This window comes from Marmota marmota, unplaced genomic scaffold (assembly GCF_001458135.2).
Source record: "Marmota marmota marmota unplaced genomic scaffold, marMar, whole genome shotgun sequence".
Lineage (NCBI taxonomy): Eukaryota > Metazoa > Chordata > Mammalia > Rodentia > Sciuridae > Marmota > Marmota marmota.
The window spans coordinates 22,915,447-22,934,986 of record NW_025999869.1 but is presented as its reverse complement, the minus strand read 5'-3'; the positions used below and the strand labels follow the sequence as shown (position 1 = coordinate 22,934,986).

Here is a 19,540-nt window from a genome sequence, read left to right as displayed (position 1 = left end):
AAAGGGTGTTTTTGGCACACCAGAAATACAGAGGAATTCTTAAAAGCAAATGAGATCAAATTGGTGAATATATCAAAAGTGGAAACAAACCACTGCAGAGGTAAAAATAGCTCTAGAGATATTCCAGCTTGACCAATAAATGCAAAAAAAAAAAAAAATCCTCCAAAACTATAATGAAGGGATCCTGAAGGAATTGTCAAGGTGATAGATTAAGAATTAATGACCTAAAACAAAAGGCTTAATGCTTAGTTCCTAGAGTAAGTATAAACCAAGAAGCAAACTGACTCAGGCTGTAGTTTCAGGAATTGGAGGCATCACATATTCCTGAATGAATGGGTATAGTTAGTGTTGGGACATATGGAAAACTTTTAAGGTAGCAGATTCTTTGATCCATGCTTGTGAAGGTAACTATCCTTCTGCCCACCCTGGCAGTTCAGATAGATTGAAGCAGAGAGACTTGGCTAAGAGATATTAGGTGCTGCTCAAGGGAAAGATGCTATACTGAAAATTAGGGAAGGGAATTAAGTGAAAGTCTCTATACTCAGTGGTAAAACCCTTGAACTCCTTATCCTACTCAGGCAAATACACCCCGAGGAGGAGATTAGAGGGTTCCTCCTTCTCTGCAGAGGAGATGACCTATATTCTGGCAGTAATAGCCTGGTCCATGTCTAAATACCTTTCAGTAAAACCTACCTCTTCTTAAGCCCTATTTATAATGCTTTTTTAATGCTTCATCCTTGATCATTGAAGAATTATCAGGCATTTGAAGAAAATCTTTAAAAGATACAAATAAAAAGAAATTTGAATGACACAGATAATGAAAAGGAAAGAGACCATTTAAAAAAAAAAGTTTCATTAATATACTTAGGGTCATGAAAAATATTTCCAAAAAACAAGTGTAGGAAACCATAAAAAAGGAGAATTCATAGAACAAAAATAATTTTAAAAATATAAAATCAGAAATAAAACATCCTATAGAAATAGAAAATAAATGTAAGGAAACATTTGGGAGAATAGAAGAAATATCAAAAAGATGATTAAAAAATAGTGATAATGATGGCATAATTCTGTGAGGAGAGCAAAACCACTGAATAATACCCTTGAAAACAGTAAACCTTATGGTATCTGAATGAGCACTGTAATTAAAAATAATTAGAGGGTGAGACCAAGAATTATAATATCTGAAAAATCATGATTCCTAATATTATAGAGTAAACTCAAAAGAAATTATTAAACACATAAGATTAGAAATATTTTGAGAATTAAAAATGGTCATAAGGACACATGTTGAAAGCACCTTTCAGATTCTAAAAAGTATGAACAGAGATGTCAAGAACAAATTTCAGATAGTATAAAGTATGCCATCACAATAAATGAAATAAAGACCCACACCAAGATACAACATTAAATAGTTTTATAACCCTGAGAATAAAGAAAAAAAAGTGTTTTAGTCATCCAGAGGAAAAATAAAAGCAGTTGGAAGTAAGTGATCAATAGTTTGATGACATTGGACTTCTGAAGAGCAACTCCAAAAAAGAAACTAGAACATGGTGGGGAAAGTGCATTTACAATTCTGAAGAGAACTGATTTTGCAAGGGTAGAATGAAGACTCACCCAAAATTTTATTTGGATTTCAAGACCTATGATGCCATCTACACAAGACAGTTGGTTTTTATTCATATAATGAGTCTTTCTGGAGAGAAATGTGGCTCCCAAACAAGACTGAAAATGGGTTGAGTTAGGCAGGGAAAGGAGACTGGTCTGGGATTTTTATAGTGGTAAAAGTGACCAGAATGAGATTTCCCATGTGTAGTTTGAACTTTTTCAAATGATGAACACGAGACTTTCTTGTCACCTTGTCCAGATGTGAGGCAGAAGGGGAAGAGGGAACGATATGATTTAAAAGTTGTCATATATCAAAAATGTACTAATTGAATGTACTAATCTTGTATATTCAAATGTACTCTTGAATATACTATTCTCGATTTCTGTACCCAGCCACACTGTCGCTCAAATATGAAGATAGCTTGAAGAAAATTTTAGATGGGTCTTCTAGGCACCTCTTCTCAGGAAATGAAGGAAATGTTCTAATAAAATCAGTAAATCAATACAGAAATCACAGGATCCAGAAATTAAAGCCTTTAATACAGGAAACATGTAAATGAGTTTCTTAGGATAACAATAAAGGAAAATCTGAAGTAGATACCTGTCTAGAGGAAAACCAGTACAAATTTCAGCTAGCTTTTTCTCAGAAAAAGAAGCAATCAGTGAGGTGAATAGAGAGCTTATTAATTGGGAACAAATTTTTGCCACCTGCACATCAGATACAGCACTAATCTCCAGTATATATAAAGTACTCAAAAATCTTAACACCAAACAAACAAACAAACCTAATCAATAAATGGGCTAAGGAGCTGAACAGACATTTCTCAGAAGAAGGTATGCAATTGATCAATAAATATATGAAAAAATGTTCAACATCTCTAGCAATTAAAGAAATGCAAATCAAAACTACTTTCAGATTTCATCTCACGCCAGTCAGAACGGCAGTTACCAAGAATACAAACAATAACTGTTGGTGAGGATATAGGGGAAAAGGCACACTCATACATTGTTGGTGGGACTACAAATTGGTGCAACCAATCTGAAAGCAGTATGGACATTCCTTAGAAAACTTGGAATGGAACCACTATTTGACCCACTCCTGGGTCTATACCCAAAGCACTTAAAATCAGCATACTGTAGTAATGCAGCCACATCAATGTTGATAGCAGCTCAATTCACAATAGCTAAATTGTGGAACCAACCCAGAGGCCCTTCAATAGATAAATGGATAAAGAAACTGGTATATATACACAATGGATTATTATTCAGCATTAAAAGAGAATAAAATTATGGCATTTGCAGGTAAATGGATGGAGTTGGAGAATATAATTCTAAGCAAAGTAAGCCAATCCCAAAAAACCGAAGTTTGAATATTCTCTCTGATATGTGGATGCTGATCCATAATGGGGCCATGGGAAAAATGGAGGAACTTTGATTGGGCAAAGGGGAGGGTGGGGAGAGGTCAGGGTCTGGGGGCAGGAAAGACAGTGGAATGAAATGGACATCATTACCCTAGGTTCATGTATGATGCCCATATGGTGTGATGCTACATCGTGTACAACAAGAGAAATCAAAAGTTGTGCTACAATTGTGTACAATGAATCAAAATGCGTTTTGCTGTCATATATACCTAATTAAAATTAATTAATTAATTTAAAAAAGTAGAAGGAAGGAAGGAGAGAGAAATAAGAGTAAGGGAAAAAATAATAACCTGGTGTTTTTAAAAATATTGGAAGGAAATTTATGCTTTTGAAGAAAGTTGGGATGAAATAGTGGTAAGTACTTAGAAAACGAATTTTTAAATTAGGTAAGATTACTCAAAGGACAAAACTTGTGGCAATAGGTTGTGAATATAGTTCATAGATGGCTCCACTGTGAATATATTTTGACATTCAATAATAGAAACATTAAATACATTTAATTTAGAAATATAAAGAATGTGACTATCAAAGAAACAAGAATAGATAGTAGAGGTTACTAGAAAGTAGGGGATTATGGTTGAGAGCTGAGATAAGAGATTGCAGCTTTTTTTTTTAATAAGCTTTTTAGAATTACTTGGCTTTTTAAAAATGTAGTATAATTTGATAAACCTGTAATTTTAAATGCATTTAAATATCTAACTTGTTCAACTCAAAGTGGATTAAGCACCTAGGAATTAAACCAGAGACACTGCGTCTATTAGAAGAAAAAGTCAGCCCAAATCTCCATCATGTGGGATTAGGCCCCAACTTCCTCAAATAAGACTTCTATAGGACAAGAATTTATATCAAGAATTAATAAATGGGATGGATTCAAACTAAAAAGCTTCTTTTCAGCAAAAGAAACAATCAGTGAGGTGAATAGAAAGCCTATTAATTGGAAACAAATTCATACCACACGCATGTCGGAGCACTAATCTCTAGAATATAAAAATCTTAACACCAGAAAAACAAATAACCCAATCAATAAATGTGCCAAGGAACTGAACAGACTTTTCTCAGAAGATGATATATAATCAATCAACAAATATATGAAAAAATGTTCAACATGTATAGCAATTAGAGAAATGCAAATCAAAACTAAGATTTCATCTCACTCCTGTCAGAATGGCAGTTATTATGCAAACAAACAACAATAAGTGTTGGAGAGGATGTGGGGAAAAAGGTACACTCATACATTGCTGTGGGGCTGCAAATTGGTGCAGCCAATATGGGAAGCAGTATGGAGATTTCTTCGAAAATTGGGAATGAGACCACCATTTGACCTACCTATCCCTCTCCTCAGTCTATACCCAAAGGACTTAAAAACAGCATACTACAGGGACACAGCCACATCAATGTTTATAGCAGCACAATTCACAATAGCTAAACTGTGGAACCAACCTAGATGCCCTTCAATAGATGAATGGATAAAAAAAAATGTGGTATATATACACAATGGAATATTACTCCACAATAAAAGAGAATAAAATCATGGCATTTGCAGGTAAATAGATAGAGTTAAAGAAGATAATGCTGAATGAAGTTAACCAATCCCAAAAAACCAAATGCCAAATGTTTTCTTTGATATAAGGAGGCTGATTCACAGTGGGATAGAGAGAGGGAGCATGGGAGGAATAGATGAGCTCTAGGTAAGGCAGAGAGGTGGGAGGGGAAGGGAGGAGGCAGGGGGTAATTAATGATGGTTGAATGTGATGATCATTATCCAAAGTACATGTATGAAAACATGAATTGGTGTGAATATACTATGTATACAACCAGAGATATGAAAAATTGTTCTCTACATATGTAATAAGAATTATAATGCATTCCACTGTTATATATAAATAAAAAAAGAATACAAACAACAGGCGTGCGGTTGTGGCTCAGTGGTAGGGAGCTCACCTAAGACGTGCAAGGCCCTGGGTTCGATCTTCAGTACCACATGAAAATAAATAAATAAAGTAAAGGTATTAAAAAAAAGGATACAACAACAATAAGTGTTGGTGAGGATGTGGGAATAAAGGCACACTCATACATTGCTGGTGGGACTGCAAATTGGTGCAGCCAAAACGGAAAGCAGTATGGAGAATCCTTGGAAAACTGGGAATGGAACCACTATTTGACCCAACTATGCACTCCTTTGTCTATAGCCAAAGGACTTAAAAACAGCATACTACAGGGACACAGCCACACCAATGTTTAGAGCAGCACAATTCACAATAGCTAAACTGTGGAACCAACCTAGATGCCCTTCAGTAGATGAATGGATAAAGAAAATGTGGTATATACACAATGGAATATTACTCAGCAATAAAAGAGAATAAAATCATGGCATTTGCAGGTAAGTGGATGGAATTGGGAATATAATGCTAAGTGAAGTAAGCCAATTCCCCCCAAAACCAAAGGCTGCATATTTTCTTTGATATGAGGATGCTGACTCATAAAGGCAGTGGTGAGGGAGCACGGGAGGAATGGAGGAACTTTAGATAGGGCAAAGGGAAGGGAAGGGAAGGGCCAAGGGCGTCAGAATGATGGTGGAATGAGTTAGATGTCATTACCCAAAGTACATGTATAAAGACACGAATGGTGTGAAAATACTTTGTGTACAATCTGTGACTTGAAAAATTGTGTTCTATATGTGTCTATATGAATTGCATTCTGCCATCATGTATAACAAATTAGAATAAATAAGTAATTTAATAAAAAAAATTTCTAACTTGTGACACAAGGAACAACCTCCCACTGATACAGCATGAACATTTATTTATTCTTTTCTTTACCCAACTACCCAGATGGTGAGTACAGGGCTTTTCTTATATCTGAACCTCACTTGAGTTTTAGGGTTTGGTGGAAGGAATAGCTCTGCTGAGAAGTATTCATGAAATTTTGAGCAGTAGAAGGCAAGACAGATATAACATATGAGTGGATGAAGACACAGAAAGAAGAGTGTGAAAGGTAGCAAGGACAGGCAGGTCACTCTAGGACATTTGGAGTAGGGAGGGATAACCTACCTGCAACAGTTGAAGCTATAAAGAAGGATGGTAGATTGGGTCAATCAATTTAAGTGTTGCAGTGGGTGTGGTTGGAAAAGATAAAAAACATTTTCCATCTTGAACAAAAAGGTTGGAATAGGAGAAAAAAGTGAGGGATAAAGGGCAAAGAGTTAGTTGTCTCAGAAAGGTAATAGAAAGACATAAGACGTGATAGACGTAAGTGAGTTCTATGAAGGAAACAACAGGTATTCAGAGCAGTGTTCCCTTTTGATCCTTAACCTCTTTACCTCACCAGTTTCTATCAGTGTTGACATCTGTCTTGTCATGTTGGAAGTGTTTAATGAATGCTGACTAAATTTAACAGTATATTTTCCCTATTCCTATTAAACCCTCTGGTTTTCCTAAGCTCTGCATATTGTTTTCTATCTTCATTGGAAAGTTCTTCAGTCTAGTTCACTATCATAGAATTTATTTGAGGCCTCTTGGTCTGGGAGAGTCTTTGTTCAGATACTTCACCCATTTTTTATTGGGATGTTTGTTTCTGATTTTTGAGTTTTCAAAGTTCTGTATATGCTGAGATTTCATTTTATTTGCAAATGTCTCCCTATCTATAGCTTTTCCTTTCTTTTTAAGTTTCCTTTGAAGAGAAGTTTTTAAATTTGATTAAGTCCAATTTATCCTTGCTGTTGTCTTATGAATCATCCATCCTCTAGTGATTTATCAAAGAAATCTTTATGTAATCCAGTCTCACAATTTTTTCTATATTTTTCTAGATATTTTATGGTTTTAGGATTTACTTTTAGGTCTGAGATCCATTTAGAGTTAATTTTTATATGATGATGGATACTGTGAATGTGAAGTTTTTTGTTTTATTTTATTTAAGCATATAGATATCCAGTTGTTCTGGTGCAGTTCGTTTAAAAGAGTAACATTTTGCCACTAAATTCCTTTTAAAAATTGATTAAAAATAAGTTTCCAAAATGAATTTTTACTAGTAGTTGGGATTTTACTGCTGTCCTCATGTAGCAGGTTCTTACTTTTTTTAATGTGTACTTCATTTTGTATGGAATAAATGGTATTTTCTATAAATGAAAAATAACCAGTTGCTTATATATATGTGAGTCTATTCCTAGACTATCTATCTATTCAGTTTCTTTGATCTGTTTGTCTATATGTAGACTCACTGTTTTTTAGATGAAATAACTAGATTTACCCTTTTCCCTCCTTAGCTAGTTAGCTTACAATTGATGAATTACTTGTATGTAGAACTTGAATTTTTAATCAAGAATCAAAATTGGAAAAGGAGTAAGTCATCAAACTAAAATTTGAAAAACAACAGATTATAATGATTTTGTTAATATCAAAAATAATTATTTCACCAGGTGCAGTGGCACACACCTATATTCCCAGCAGCTCAGTAGGCTAAAACAGGAGGATTGCAAGTTGAAAGCTAGTCAGGAATTTAGCAAGGATCTGTCTCAAAATAAAAATAAAAAGGACTGGGCTGGAGCTGTGGCTCAGAGGTAGAGCAGTTGCCTCGCATGTGTGAGGCACTGGGTTCTATTCATTCACAAATGAATGAATAAAATAAAGCTCTGTCAACAATTAAAAAAAATTAAAAAATAAAAATTAAAAATAAAAAAACAAAAATGGCTGGGAATGTTGCTCAGTGGTTAAGTGCCTCTGAATTCAATTATATATATAATCAAATTAAAGTGGATTTTAATATTTGGCTTTTAATTTGTTTGTGGAAGCAGTCTTATATTCATAGTGTACACTGCATGTACTTTTTATGAATTTGAATTCTTAGGATTTCAAGTCTGTTTTCTATTAAAACAGTTTACCCTTTTGTTTGTATTTGATTCTGTAGGACTAAGTTTGCCATGTGATGTTTCCAGTTCTCTCCTGAGCTGTTCAACCACAGAGTCTTACACAGAACACAAGAGTATTGAAGAGGAATTAGATAGTTTCTCATCACCTGAACTGTTCAGAGGATCAGATTATTTTGGTGAGAATATAATTTCAACCTTAATTTGCTGCACTGTAGAAATTATTCCTTTATCTACAAATCTTCCAGTGAATGAATGTTCCTTTTGAGAAGGCATACTTCTCTTCGATACCAACTCATCTATACCCTGACTACTACCATTGTGTTTCATGCTTAGTCACATAGGAATATACAGCAAGAGCCCTCAGGTCAGGGAAGAATGGAGAAATGTCATTTAGCACTTACATACACATTTTATTATTAATCAATTTTGTATGTAATGAATATATACTTGTTCTCCTGAACTTTATAGATTATCTATTATCTCATGTACTTCCTTACTTTTCAACAACATGGATTAACTGAGTGGTAACTGTAGACAGGTACAGGTGGGACTGGAAACAGTAAGTAGGTCACTGGGGATATGCTTCTGGGGTTTACTTTGTCCCCAGTGAACAATGCTCTCTCTACTTCCTTACTGTCATGAACTGTGCATCTTGCTTACACCATGCCTTTCTGCCATGATGTTTTGCCTTCCCTCGGGCCCAAAGAATGAAGTTGACCAACCATTGACTGAAACTCTGAAACCCCAAGCCAAAATATACTTTTCCTCCTCTAAGTAGTTCTAAGTAGACAATAAATGTCTTTTGGTCACAGAAATATAAAACTTATTAAAACAAGAAATTATCTGACAACTAATTCAAAATATTAATCATAAAGATGCCAAATGAAGCTCCTGAGAACTGTTTATTCAGGCCAGGCTATATTAATATGAGACATAGAAATGAGAGATATGGAAGGACAATGTGTAATGATAAAAGGGTCAACTCACTAGGGAGATATAGCGTATACAATGTATATATACACCTAACATCAGAGCACCTAGATATATGAAATTAAAATTGACATGAACAAAGTGAAAATTTGAACAAAGAAAAAAAATTGGTGTGGGGGGGCGGGTTACTGGGGATTAAACTCAGGGACACTCGACCACTGAGCCACATCCCCAGCCCTGTTTTGTATTTTTATTTAGAGACAGGGTCTCACTGAGTTGCTTAGTGCCTCGCTTTTGCTGAGGATGGCTTTGAACTCATGATCCTCCTGTCTCAGCCTTCCAAGCTGTTGGGATTATAGGCATGTGCCTCTGTGCTTGGCTAAGAGAAAAATTTTTAAAAGAGCCAAATAAATCTTGGAGCAAAATAACGTAATAACTGAACTTAAAAATTCAATACAGTGATTCAAGAATAAAGAATCAGTGGGGCTGGGGCTGGGGATGTGGCTCAAGCGGTAGCGCGCTCCCCTGGCATGCGTGCGGTCCGGGTTCGATCCTCAGCACCACATACAAACAAAGATATTGTGTCTGCCGAAAACTAAAAAATAAATATTAAAAATAAATTTCTCTCTCTCTCTCTCTCTCTCTCTCTCTCTCTCTCTCAAAAAAATTATATTAAAAAAAAGAATCAGTGGGGCTCAGTGACTATGGCTCAGTGGTAGAGTGCTTGNTTGTGGCTCAGTGGTAGAGTGCTTGCCTAGCACATGTGAGGCACTGGGTTCGATTCTCAGCACCACACAAAAAAACAATAAATAAAAATAAAGGTATTGAGGCCATATATAACTAAAAAATATTTTTAAAAGAATAAAATATTTAAGGATAAACTTATAGGGTTAAATTCCAAAACATTGTAAATTCTAAAATAGTGAAAGAAATTAAAATACAAGTAGAAAAACATCAGGTACTCATAGATTCACAGATTTACTATTGATAAAATGTTCATGTATCCAAAACAACCTTACAAATCCAATGTAATCCTTATCAAAATCTCAATGGCCCTTTTTATAGAAATACAAAATAAATCCTAAAATTCCTATGGAACCACAAAGGACCCCAAGTAGGCAAAACAGTCTTGAGAAATGCAAATAAAATAGGAAAACCAGACTTCTTGATTTCAAATATATTGCAAATCTATAATAATTAAAATAATGTTACCATCATATTGTCATCAAAACAGTATGGCAGAAACATAGACTAGTAGGATGAAGAACCCATAAATCAACCCATATGTGTGTGTATGTGTGTGTGTGTGTGTGTGTGTGTGTGGTCAATTGATCTTTGACAAAGTATACAATAAATAAAAGATAATCTCTTCAACAAATACCATTGGTACAGCTAGCTATTCATATGGAAAAGAATGAAATTGGACCTTTATGCTACACACAAAAATCAACTCAAAATGGATTAAAGACTTAAACATAAGAACTAAAACTGTAGAATTCCCAGAATAAAACACAGGAAAGGCTTCATGACAATTTTCTTAGTAAGGATTTCTTCAATGTGACTCAATAGTACAGAAAATAAAAACAAAAGACAGATAATAGTACATAAAACTATAAAACATCTTCACAGTGAAAGAAGCAACAGTGAAAAGACAGCCTGAAGAATGGGAGAAGATATTTGTAAACCATATATCTGATAAAGGGGTTAACACCTAAAATATATAAGGAACTTCTACAACTCAATAACAAAACAAAACAGTAAAATGGGCAAAAAACCTTGATAGACATTTCTTCAAAGAATGCACAGAAATAGCTAGCAGGTAAACAAAAAAGAAATGCTCAGCATCACTAATAATCAGCAACATGCAAATCCAAATCATAATGAGATGACACCTCACATCTGTTAAAATGACTACTATCAAAAAACAAAAAATAACGTATTGGCAGGCATGGGAATAATCTATAACCCTTCTTCACTGTTGTTGGAGATGTAAAGTGGTGCAGTAGCTATGAAAAACTATCAAAGTTTCTCTAAAAATTAAGAATAGAATTAGAATGATTTAGAATGATCTAGCAATCTCTTCTGTGTTGAAGTCAAGATCTCAAAGAATTATTGGTTCTTCCATTTTCTTGAAGCATTGTTCACAATAGCCAAGATATGGAAACAACCTAGAGGTCCATGGACAGATGAGTGGATAAAGAAAAGTTTGATATACACATACAATGGAATACTGTTCAGCCTTAAAAAAAAGAAATACTTCATTTGTGGCAACATGAGTGAACCTTGAGGACATTATGCTGAGTGAAATAATCCAGTCATAGAAGAACAAATATTCTATAATTCTATGTATATGAGGTATCTAAGCTAGATAAAATCATAGAAGCAGAGAGCAGAATGGTGCTTGATAGGAGGTGTAGGAGAGGAAAATGAGGAGTTTCTATTCAAGAGGTATTAAGTTGAATAGAAATTTTTTTACCATCATAATATCTTGTATATAACACTGTGCCTATAGTGAACAATATTTAAAAATTTGCCAAGAAAGTAGATTGTATAAGGGAGCCAAGCAGAAATAAAAATAATAAGAAGAAAATATTTTTTAAAGTTGTCATTGATGAAAGACTTTCCCTAATTTGTTGTGTTCATTAAATAAGAATAGGATGCTATAAAAATAGAATATTGCCAGTAATTAAATGCAATAACAGAATGGAAAACTGAGTTAAAGGATTAAAAGATAAAGTTGAATAGATTTCCCATAAAAAAGAATTGAAATGGGGCTGGGGTTGTGGCTCAGTAGTATAGCACTTGCCTTGGATGCGTGGAGCACTGGGTTTGTTCCTCAGCACCCACATAAATAAATAAAATAAAGGTATCATGTCCATCTACAACTTTAAAAAATAAAAAAAAATGAAATGGGAAAAGGGGGAAACAAAGAGATAGAAATTTGGAAGAAAAAAATGTTGGAGGAACCATATATGAAGTCCAACTTCAAATAAATAGGAGTTCCAGAAAAAGTTAATGAAAACACAGAGAGAAGATAATTAAATATCAAGGAAATAACTCAAGAATATTTTCTAGAGCTACAGAACATTAGTTTGTGGATTAAAAGGACTACAGTGTGCTAGTACTCATTATGAAATAAGGCACAGCATTATGAACTTCAGAATACCAGGGAATGAAATTAATGGAATGGATTTGTACAGTTTGGAAGAGTTTGAGATTAAGTAGATGAAAAACACCCAGAAACTTAAAGCAATGAGAGAAAAAAGACTGACTTTAGGGAAAACAAAAGATGGTCATGGTACACCCCAAGAGTAAAGAGCATTTTAGTAATATTTTACCATCATAATATTTAGATTGAATTTTGATCTAACTGTAAGATGTGACAGTATATGGACAATGGAAACAGTGGGAACAGGGAACTGTAAGAGGAGAATAGCTTCTTTCCTCCATAAAGGGAAGTCAATTGAGAGCTTAAAACTGATATCAAGGAATAGCAGTATAGGTATGCTGCTTAGTTAAATGATATTTAATGGGATATATAGGCATAACATACATAAAGTATGAGAATCAGATGGTTGCATGTATGCTGTCTGTTTCTCAGATCAGTAATCTTTGTGGAGCAAAAATCTAGGAAGGAAGACAAAGACAGAGAACTGCAACAAACCATAGATTATTTCTTATCTTGATGGTGTCAAGGATTGTCTTTTGTTCTATTTCTTCCAAAACCTTTAATTACCCGACTTTGTTGTGGAGTGGGGCTCTAACTTGAGGAGGGGAAATAACCTGCCACTTTGTCATCTGTCATTGAAAGTTTTTAATCATTTCACCCCTGCTTTCTTAGATTGGGAGTATCCCAAGATGAAAGAACAAAAGCAATGCAAGAACTCTACTCTTCTGGATACCAGTAAAGCAGTAACAATAGAGAAGGTGCCACAATTTTCAGACTTCTCTGCAATTCTGAGTGAGTTTTAAAATTCATTTATCTCATGTTACAGGGTGAAAATCCCTCGGCTATACTGGAAAAACAGCATATTTTTCCTCCTGAATATTTCTAAGATGAACTTACCAATTTTGATTAACTTTAGCTACAAATAATAATAGTAGTATAAGTATGCATGAGTTTACTTTTTATAACTTTTTATTTTGAACTAATTTCAGACTTACAGAATAATTTGTAGAAAAATGGTACGGGGATTCCACTATGTCTCTCACCTAGTATTATCTATCTTTCTTCCTTTCTTTTTTTTACTTTACCACTGACTTACATCCCCAGCCTTTTTTTTTTTTTTTTTTTTTTTTTTTGAGATAGGGTCTCACTAAGTTTCTTAGGGCCTTGCTAAATTGCTGAGACTGGCCTTGAACTTGCAATCCTCCTGCCTCAGACTCTTGAGCCACTGATATGACAGTCATGTGCCACTGTGCCCAGCCTCTTATGTTATCTTATTATAATGGTAGTACAATGATTAGAACCAGGATTTTAACACTGATATAGAACTATTGACTAAATTACAGACCTTATTCAAATTTCACTGGTTTTTCCACTGACGTCTCTTACTCTGTTTCAGGATCCTTATTAGGATCCCCTTTGCATTTATTAATTCTTCTTAGTTTCCTGCATTTTGTAACAGTTCTCAATCTTCCATAATCCGAATAGTTTGTTTTTGTTTTTTCATAATCTGAATAGTTTTGAAGATAACTGACTAGGTTAGTTATTTTGTAGAAGTTCCCTCACTTTGGATTTTTCTTTATGTTCTCTCATGATTGTAATTAAGTTATGCAATTTTTGGTAAGAATTCCACAGAGATGCTTCTGGGAATCTCCAGTATTAAAAAAAAGTTATTAGAAATTTATCACTTCTCCTTGCCACCCTTATCCCATTCTCTTCTTTTTACCCACTTACACTTGCTCCTTATAAGTAATCAATCTGTTTGGTTTCTGGTGTATCCTTCCTGTATTTCTTTTGTACAAACAAGTAAATACTGGTATATTTCTTTACATATTGCTGTTGTTTACATGAAGGATTTAAACTATATAGGTACTCTTGTTTACTTTATATTTTCCACTTAACAGTCTATACTAGAAATCATTCCCTAAAGGTTATAGAACAGTTTATAGAGCTCTTTCTCACAATAGTACTCTGTGTGCCTATTCCTTTTTTTTTTTAACCACTCTCTTGTGAATTGGGTATTTAATTTTTTCCCAACATTTTTCCACCACAAAAATGCTGTGATGAATAAACTATGATATGGATTTTCTTATTGTTAGCCCAGAGGCAGATGGCAAGTTTGAAAGATAAGTGGATATATAGATTTGTTGGATATTGCCAAACTTTTCTTCAGAAAGGTCATATCAGTTGCTTTCCCACTAGCAATGTATGAAAGGGTGTGTCTCTCATATACTTGCCAACAGGATGTATTGTCATACTTTAAAATTATGCTACCTGAATGTGTATAAGTGATATCTCTGTTACTTAAATTTGCATTTTTCTGATTTTATGTGAGTTTAAAATTTTTCATGTTTGAGGACCATTTTGAGTTTTAAAATTTTCATGTATAAGTTTTCTCTTCATTCATTTTCCCCATTTTTAACCATTTTTTAATCCTTAATCATCAATATTTTTTATTCATTACTGGATCTAGGGCCCCAAGTATCCTAGGCAAGGGCTCTACCACTGAGTGACATACACTCAACCCTTAGCCACAGTTTTAACAGTTCTTTATATATTAAGGATATTAACCTTCTATCTGTGGTATAAATGCAGGTAATAAATTGGTATATTTCAATAAATTTGTGAGTCTTTTCTCCTAGTTTTTGTTTATGGTACTTTTTGCCATGCAAAAAAAAATGTTTATATTGAGTTTACTTGTACACCAGTCCAGTGCTTGTTTAGCCACTCACTAATGGGATCAAGATGCTAGGCTCTTAATATCTTTCAGCTACCAAGTATGTCAGCTTGTTACTCCATAGTTATAAAGATAGCTACTAAATCTCTAGGCTTTACAGCCATGCTGCTGGCAAAAGGAATGTGAAAGGGCAGTAGTAGCCATGCATATCTCCAGACAAGCAAAACCAATCCCAGAAATTCTCCCGCAGACTTATTGGCCAGAACTGGATCAAGTATCTACCTACTACTATGGAGGCTGAAACTAAGTATTTTAGTTTTCTAACTTCTGTAGTGGTAGAAGCCATTGGGAAAATGGAAAAAAAAAATGGAGAGGGGGGAGTAGGAATGGATGTTGTCAGCCCAGTTGTTAGAGTTGCACTAGGTAGAAGAATATCAGTGTAAGAACTAAATGCTGGGTTAGGGGTTCTTATGGGAAAGTCTATAGTTTCCTGGGTGACAGTATTTATTACACTGAAAGCCTCTTCTTCTGTTTAGTTTGGCAACTTCTTTGCTGATATAAATTATTCAAAGAAACAACCTGTCACTTTAGCAAGTGTTTTGGTTATAGAGTTTTTTGTCCATTGCTGATGAAAAAACAAATTCCCTAACTCAAACTATATTCAGTTAAAAAGAGAATTTATTGCCACATATACCTGAAAAACCCAGTAGTAAATCTAATGATGTGGAAAATGTAATCAAATTTTAAATAAATAAAAATATGCAAAAAATCTAATTGTATATACAGTTTGATCCAGGATTTCAAATGTATCAGTAGAACCAGATTCTTCTCCATCTCTTAGCTCAGGATTGCTTTGTGTTAGTTATACTCTCAGCCAAGTCCCTTCATGTAGCAATTCTTTCCAGCCCCAGACTTATATGCTCACAGCCTCAAATTCAATGAAAAAAGTGCTTCTCTTTTCTGACTGTTTGAACAGAAGCCCCAACCCTTCCACGTTGACTTAAATTGTTATATATTCCTATCCCTGACCCAGTAACTTTGGCCAGGAAGATGCAAGGTATAGACTATGGCTGGACAATCAAAAGAAAAATCAGGAAAAAAAGAGTAGATGCTGAATGATTAAATGACCACTCTATGTGTTGAGGACCTCCCTCTCAAGGAAGTGTGTCATCTCTCCTTAAAAGTTCTTATTTTTAAATTCTGCAACTTCTCTAACATCTGTAGACTAACTAATTATATTCCTAGGAACAGTAATATGTTGGTTGAGGCAGTAATATGTTGGTTGAGAGTCAGGCTTGTGATTAATTAATCTATTAGAATGCATCTCTAGAATTTGATATGGGGCTAAGAACCATGAAGCCAGAGTTTAAATTTCAGGTATCTAGCTGTTAGTTTTGTAACCTGGCCAGTTATTATTTTCTTATATGTAAAATTAGCATAATAAAATGGTATATTTGACTGATAGGATTATTGTAAAAATCCTAAGATGTAAAAAGACCAAAATTATTTTTTAAAAACTGTCCCAATACAAAGTGACATGATTCCTGTATCTCATAGAATTTTGTAACATTTTTTGTTTTACTTTGATAATTTGAAAATACTTTTATCTAATTTAACTGGAAGGTATAAAAACAATATAATTATAAAAAAATAAACTGCATTATATCTATCTGTGGTTGGAGAAATATGTATTTTTACCTAGAGTAATTTTAGCTTCTGGTTTGTCTTAGAATTTATGTATATTTCTAATATTGACTTTTTTCTTTCCTAGACACCTCTTTAGAAAACTATCAAAAATGCCACAGAAAAAAGTAAGAACTAAAAATTTTAAAGTTGTTCTTTTTTTATACTTTGTTTTATTTACTTGCTGTTTATGTGGTGCTAAGGATTGAACCCAGTGCCTCACACATGCTAATAAGCAAGCGCTCTACCACTGAATCACAACCTTAGCCCCTAAAGTTGTGCTTTTTAAACCCCTGTATTCTAACAGTTATATGGCAAGTATGTTGGTCAGTCTACAAACTCAGAAGTTCATTCATTCAGTATTTGTTGAGGCCTCATTAGTAACTGGATTGTTCTAGTTGTTGGACGTACAGTAGTACACAAAATTTATTAAAAACTTTTGGTTTTAATTCTAGTTAAAAGAGATGGACAATAAACAAATAAGCAAATGGATTTATACTGTTATATTGTATTGAATGATAATGGAGAAAAATAAAGCAAGATGGGGACCAGGGAATTTTGAGGTGGAAATTTGATATTTTAAATAGTATGGTCAGGGAAATTGTCATTGAAAAGGCAGCTTTGGGGCGGATATTAAAGAAAGAGATATTGTAAATTGGGGAAAGCACATTCTAGGAGAAAGAAAAGCCAGAAGAGGGCCCTAAGACAAGAAGGCCTGAGCTTCTGGAGTGGAAAGAGAAAATGAAGTAAGAGAAGCAGCAGGCGGCCAGGTGAGTTATTGTTGTTACATTGTAGGTCAACGGAAGTGAACTTGGAAACCTTTGAAATATGACACAAGATGACATGTTTTAGAGGAATTGCTCTAGCTGCTGTCAATCAAAATAGATTATGAGGAGGCAAGGAATTAGGGAGATGATAAGAGGCTATTGCACTAATCTAAACAAGGGATATTAGAGTTGGACTAGAATGAGAAGAGCAGAGGTGGTGAGTTATGGTTAGATTTTTTTTTTTTTAGGCACAGTATCTTTATTTATTTTTATGTGGTGCTGAGGATTGAACCCAGGGCCTCACACATGCAAGGCAAGCACTCGATACCACTGAGCCACAGCTCAAGCCCTATGGTTAGATTTTGAATGTATTTTGAAAGTGAAACTAACAAGATCTGGTAGTGGACCGAATGGTGAGGTATGGGAAGATATAGTTAAGCTGATTCCACAATTTCAACTTAATAGATCTATAAAATAGCATTTTGCAAAACTCTTCTAATATACTTTTTATCTCATTGAAGTTATTTGGTTTAAACTCAAATAGCATGTCTAAGTTTCATTTGTAGAAATTAGTCAAGTGTTTATTTATTCACATTTGCCATTAATAAGCAAATTTGATTTTGCTTTAATGTACTAATTGTAATAACTCCAATCTTGTTCTTTCCTTCCTTGTTTTTCTGTTAGTTTTGCTTTCTGCAAAATTATAAAGTTGACATTCTATTCTAGTCCTTGCTCAATTTCCAAAATTATTTCTCTTTTGCTCTTAAAGCAAGAAGACTGCAGGGTTGGGTTGTGGCTTGGGTTGTGGCTCAGCAGTAGAGTGCTTGCCTAGCATGTGTGAGGCCCTGAGTTCAATCCTCAGCACCATATAAAAATAAATAAATAAAATAAAGTTAAGGAAAAAAAGACTGCAAAGCACATTTTTTTTGCAATTAAGTTTTTTTATTTGTTATTTTTAGATACAAATAACAGTAGAGTGTATTTTGACATATTATACATACATGGAGTATAACTTATTCTAATTAGGATCCCTTTCTTGTGGCTGAACATGAGGTGAAGTTTCAGTGATTGTGTATTCATATATGAACACAGAAAAGTTGTGTCCAGTTTATTTTACTCTTTTTTATTTCCATTTCCCCTCCCTTCCCTTCATTCCCCTTTGTATAATTCAAAGAACTTCTGTTCTCCACCTACCTTGTTGTGTGTCAACATCCACATATCAGAGAGAATATTCAGCCTTTGGTTTTTTTGGACTGCCTTATTTCACTTAGCATGATATTTTCCAGTTTCATCCATTACAGGCAAATGCCATAATTTCATTCTTCTTTATGGTTGAGTAATATTCCGTTGTATATATGTATCACATTTTCTTATCCATTTATCTTTTGAAGGGTGTCTAGTTTGGTTCCATAGCTTAGCTATTATGAATTGAGCTGCTGTAAACATGGATGTGGTGAATCACTGTAATATGCTGATTTTAAGTCCTTTGAATATATACCAAGGAGTGGAATAACTGGGTCAAATGGTGGTTCAATTCCAGATTTCTTAAGAAATCTCCATACTGCTTTCCCTAGTGATTGCACCAATTTGCATTCCCACCAGCAATATATGAGTAACATTTTTCCCCACATCCTCACCAACATTCATTGTTACTTGTATCCTTGGATAATTGCCATTCTGATTGGAGTGAAATGGCAGTCTCAGTGTAGTTTTAATTTGCATTTCTCTAATTGCAAAGAAATGTTGAACATTTTTTCATATATTTGTTGGCCATTCATATTTCTTCTTCTGTGAAGTGCCTGTTCAGTTATTTTTCCCCTTTATTGATTGGGTTATTTGGGTGGTTTTTTTTTTTTGTGTGTGTGTGTGTGAAATTTTTTGAGTTCTTTGTATATCCTGGAGATTAATGCTCTGAGGTACAGGTGATAAACAATTTCTCCCATTCTGTAGGCTCTCCACATTCTTGATTGTTTCCTTTGTTGTGAAGAGCTTTTTAGTTTGATACTATCGCATTTATTGATTCTTGATTTTACTTCTTGTACTTTAGGAGTCTTGTTGAGGAAGTCGGTTCCTAAGCCAACATGATGAAGAGAGAGTTGGGCCTACATTTTCTTCTAGTAGGCACAGGGTCTCTGGTCCAATGTCTACGTCTTTGATCCACACTTTGAGTTGATTTTTGTGTAGGGTGAGAAATAGGGGTTCAGTTTCATTCTGCTACATATGGATTTCCAGTTTTCCCAGCACTATTTGTTGAAGAGGCTATCTTTTCTCCAAAGTATGTTTATGGTGGCAAGGCACATTTTCTTTGCTAAATTGAAATGCCCTATTGTGGGAAAATAATCAATACTATGGATTACAAATAATTGTATCATTTTTACTAAATTGATTTAGACTTATAATTCTTTATATTCTTAGTAGTCTGAAAAA

General features: G+C 34.2%; 1 protein-coding gene across 1 annotated transcript in view; it reads left to right on the top strand.

The window, feature by feature from the left end:
* Nucleotides 1–19,540, top strand: part of Meikin (meiotic kinetochore factor) — a 173,748-nt gene that overhangs the window by 7,394 nt on the left and 146,814 nt on the right. The window contains exons 4-6 of the mRNA XM_048783234.1: nt 7,929–8,066; nt 12,662–12,781; nt 16,435–16,474. Of these exons, the coding sequence (XP_048639191.1) occupies nt 7,929–8,066; nt 12,662–12,781; nt 16,435–16,474 (298 nt within the window). The remainder of the gene's footprint in view (nt 1–7,928; nt 8,067–12,661; nt 12,782–16,434; nt 16,475–19,540) is intronic.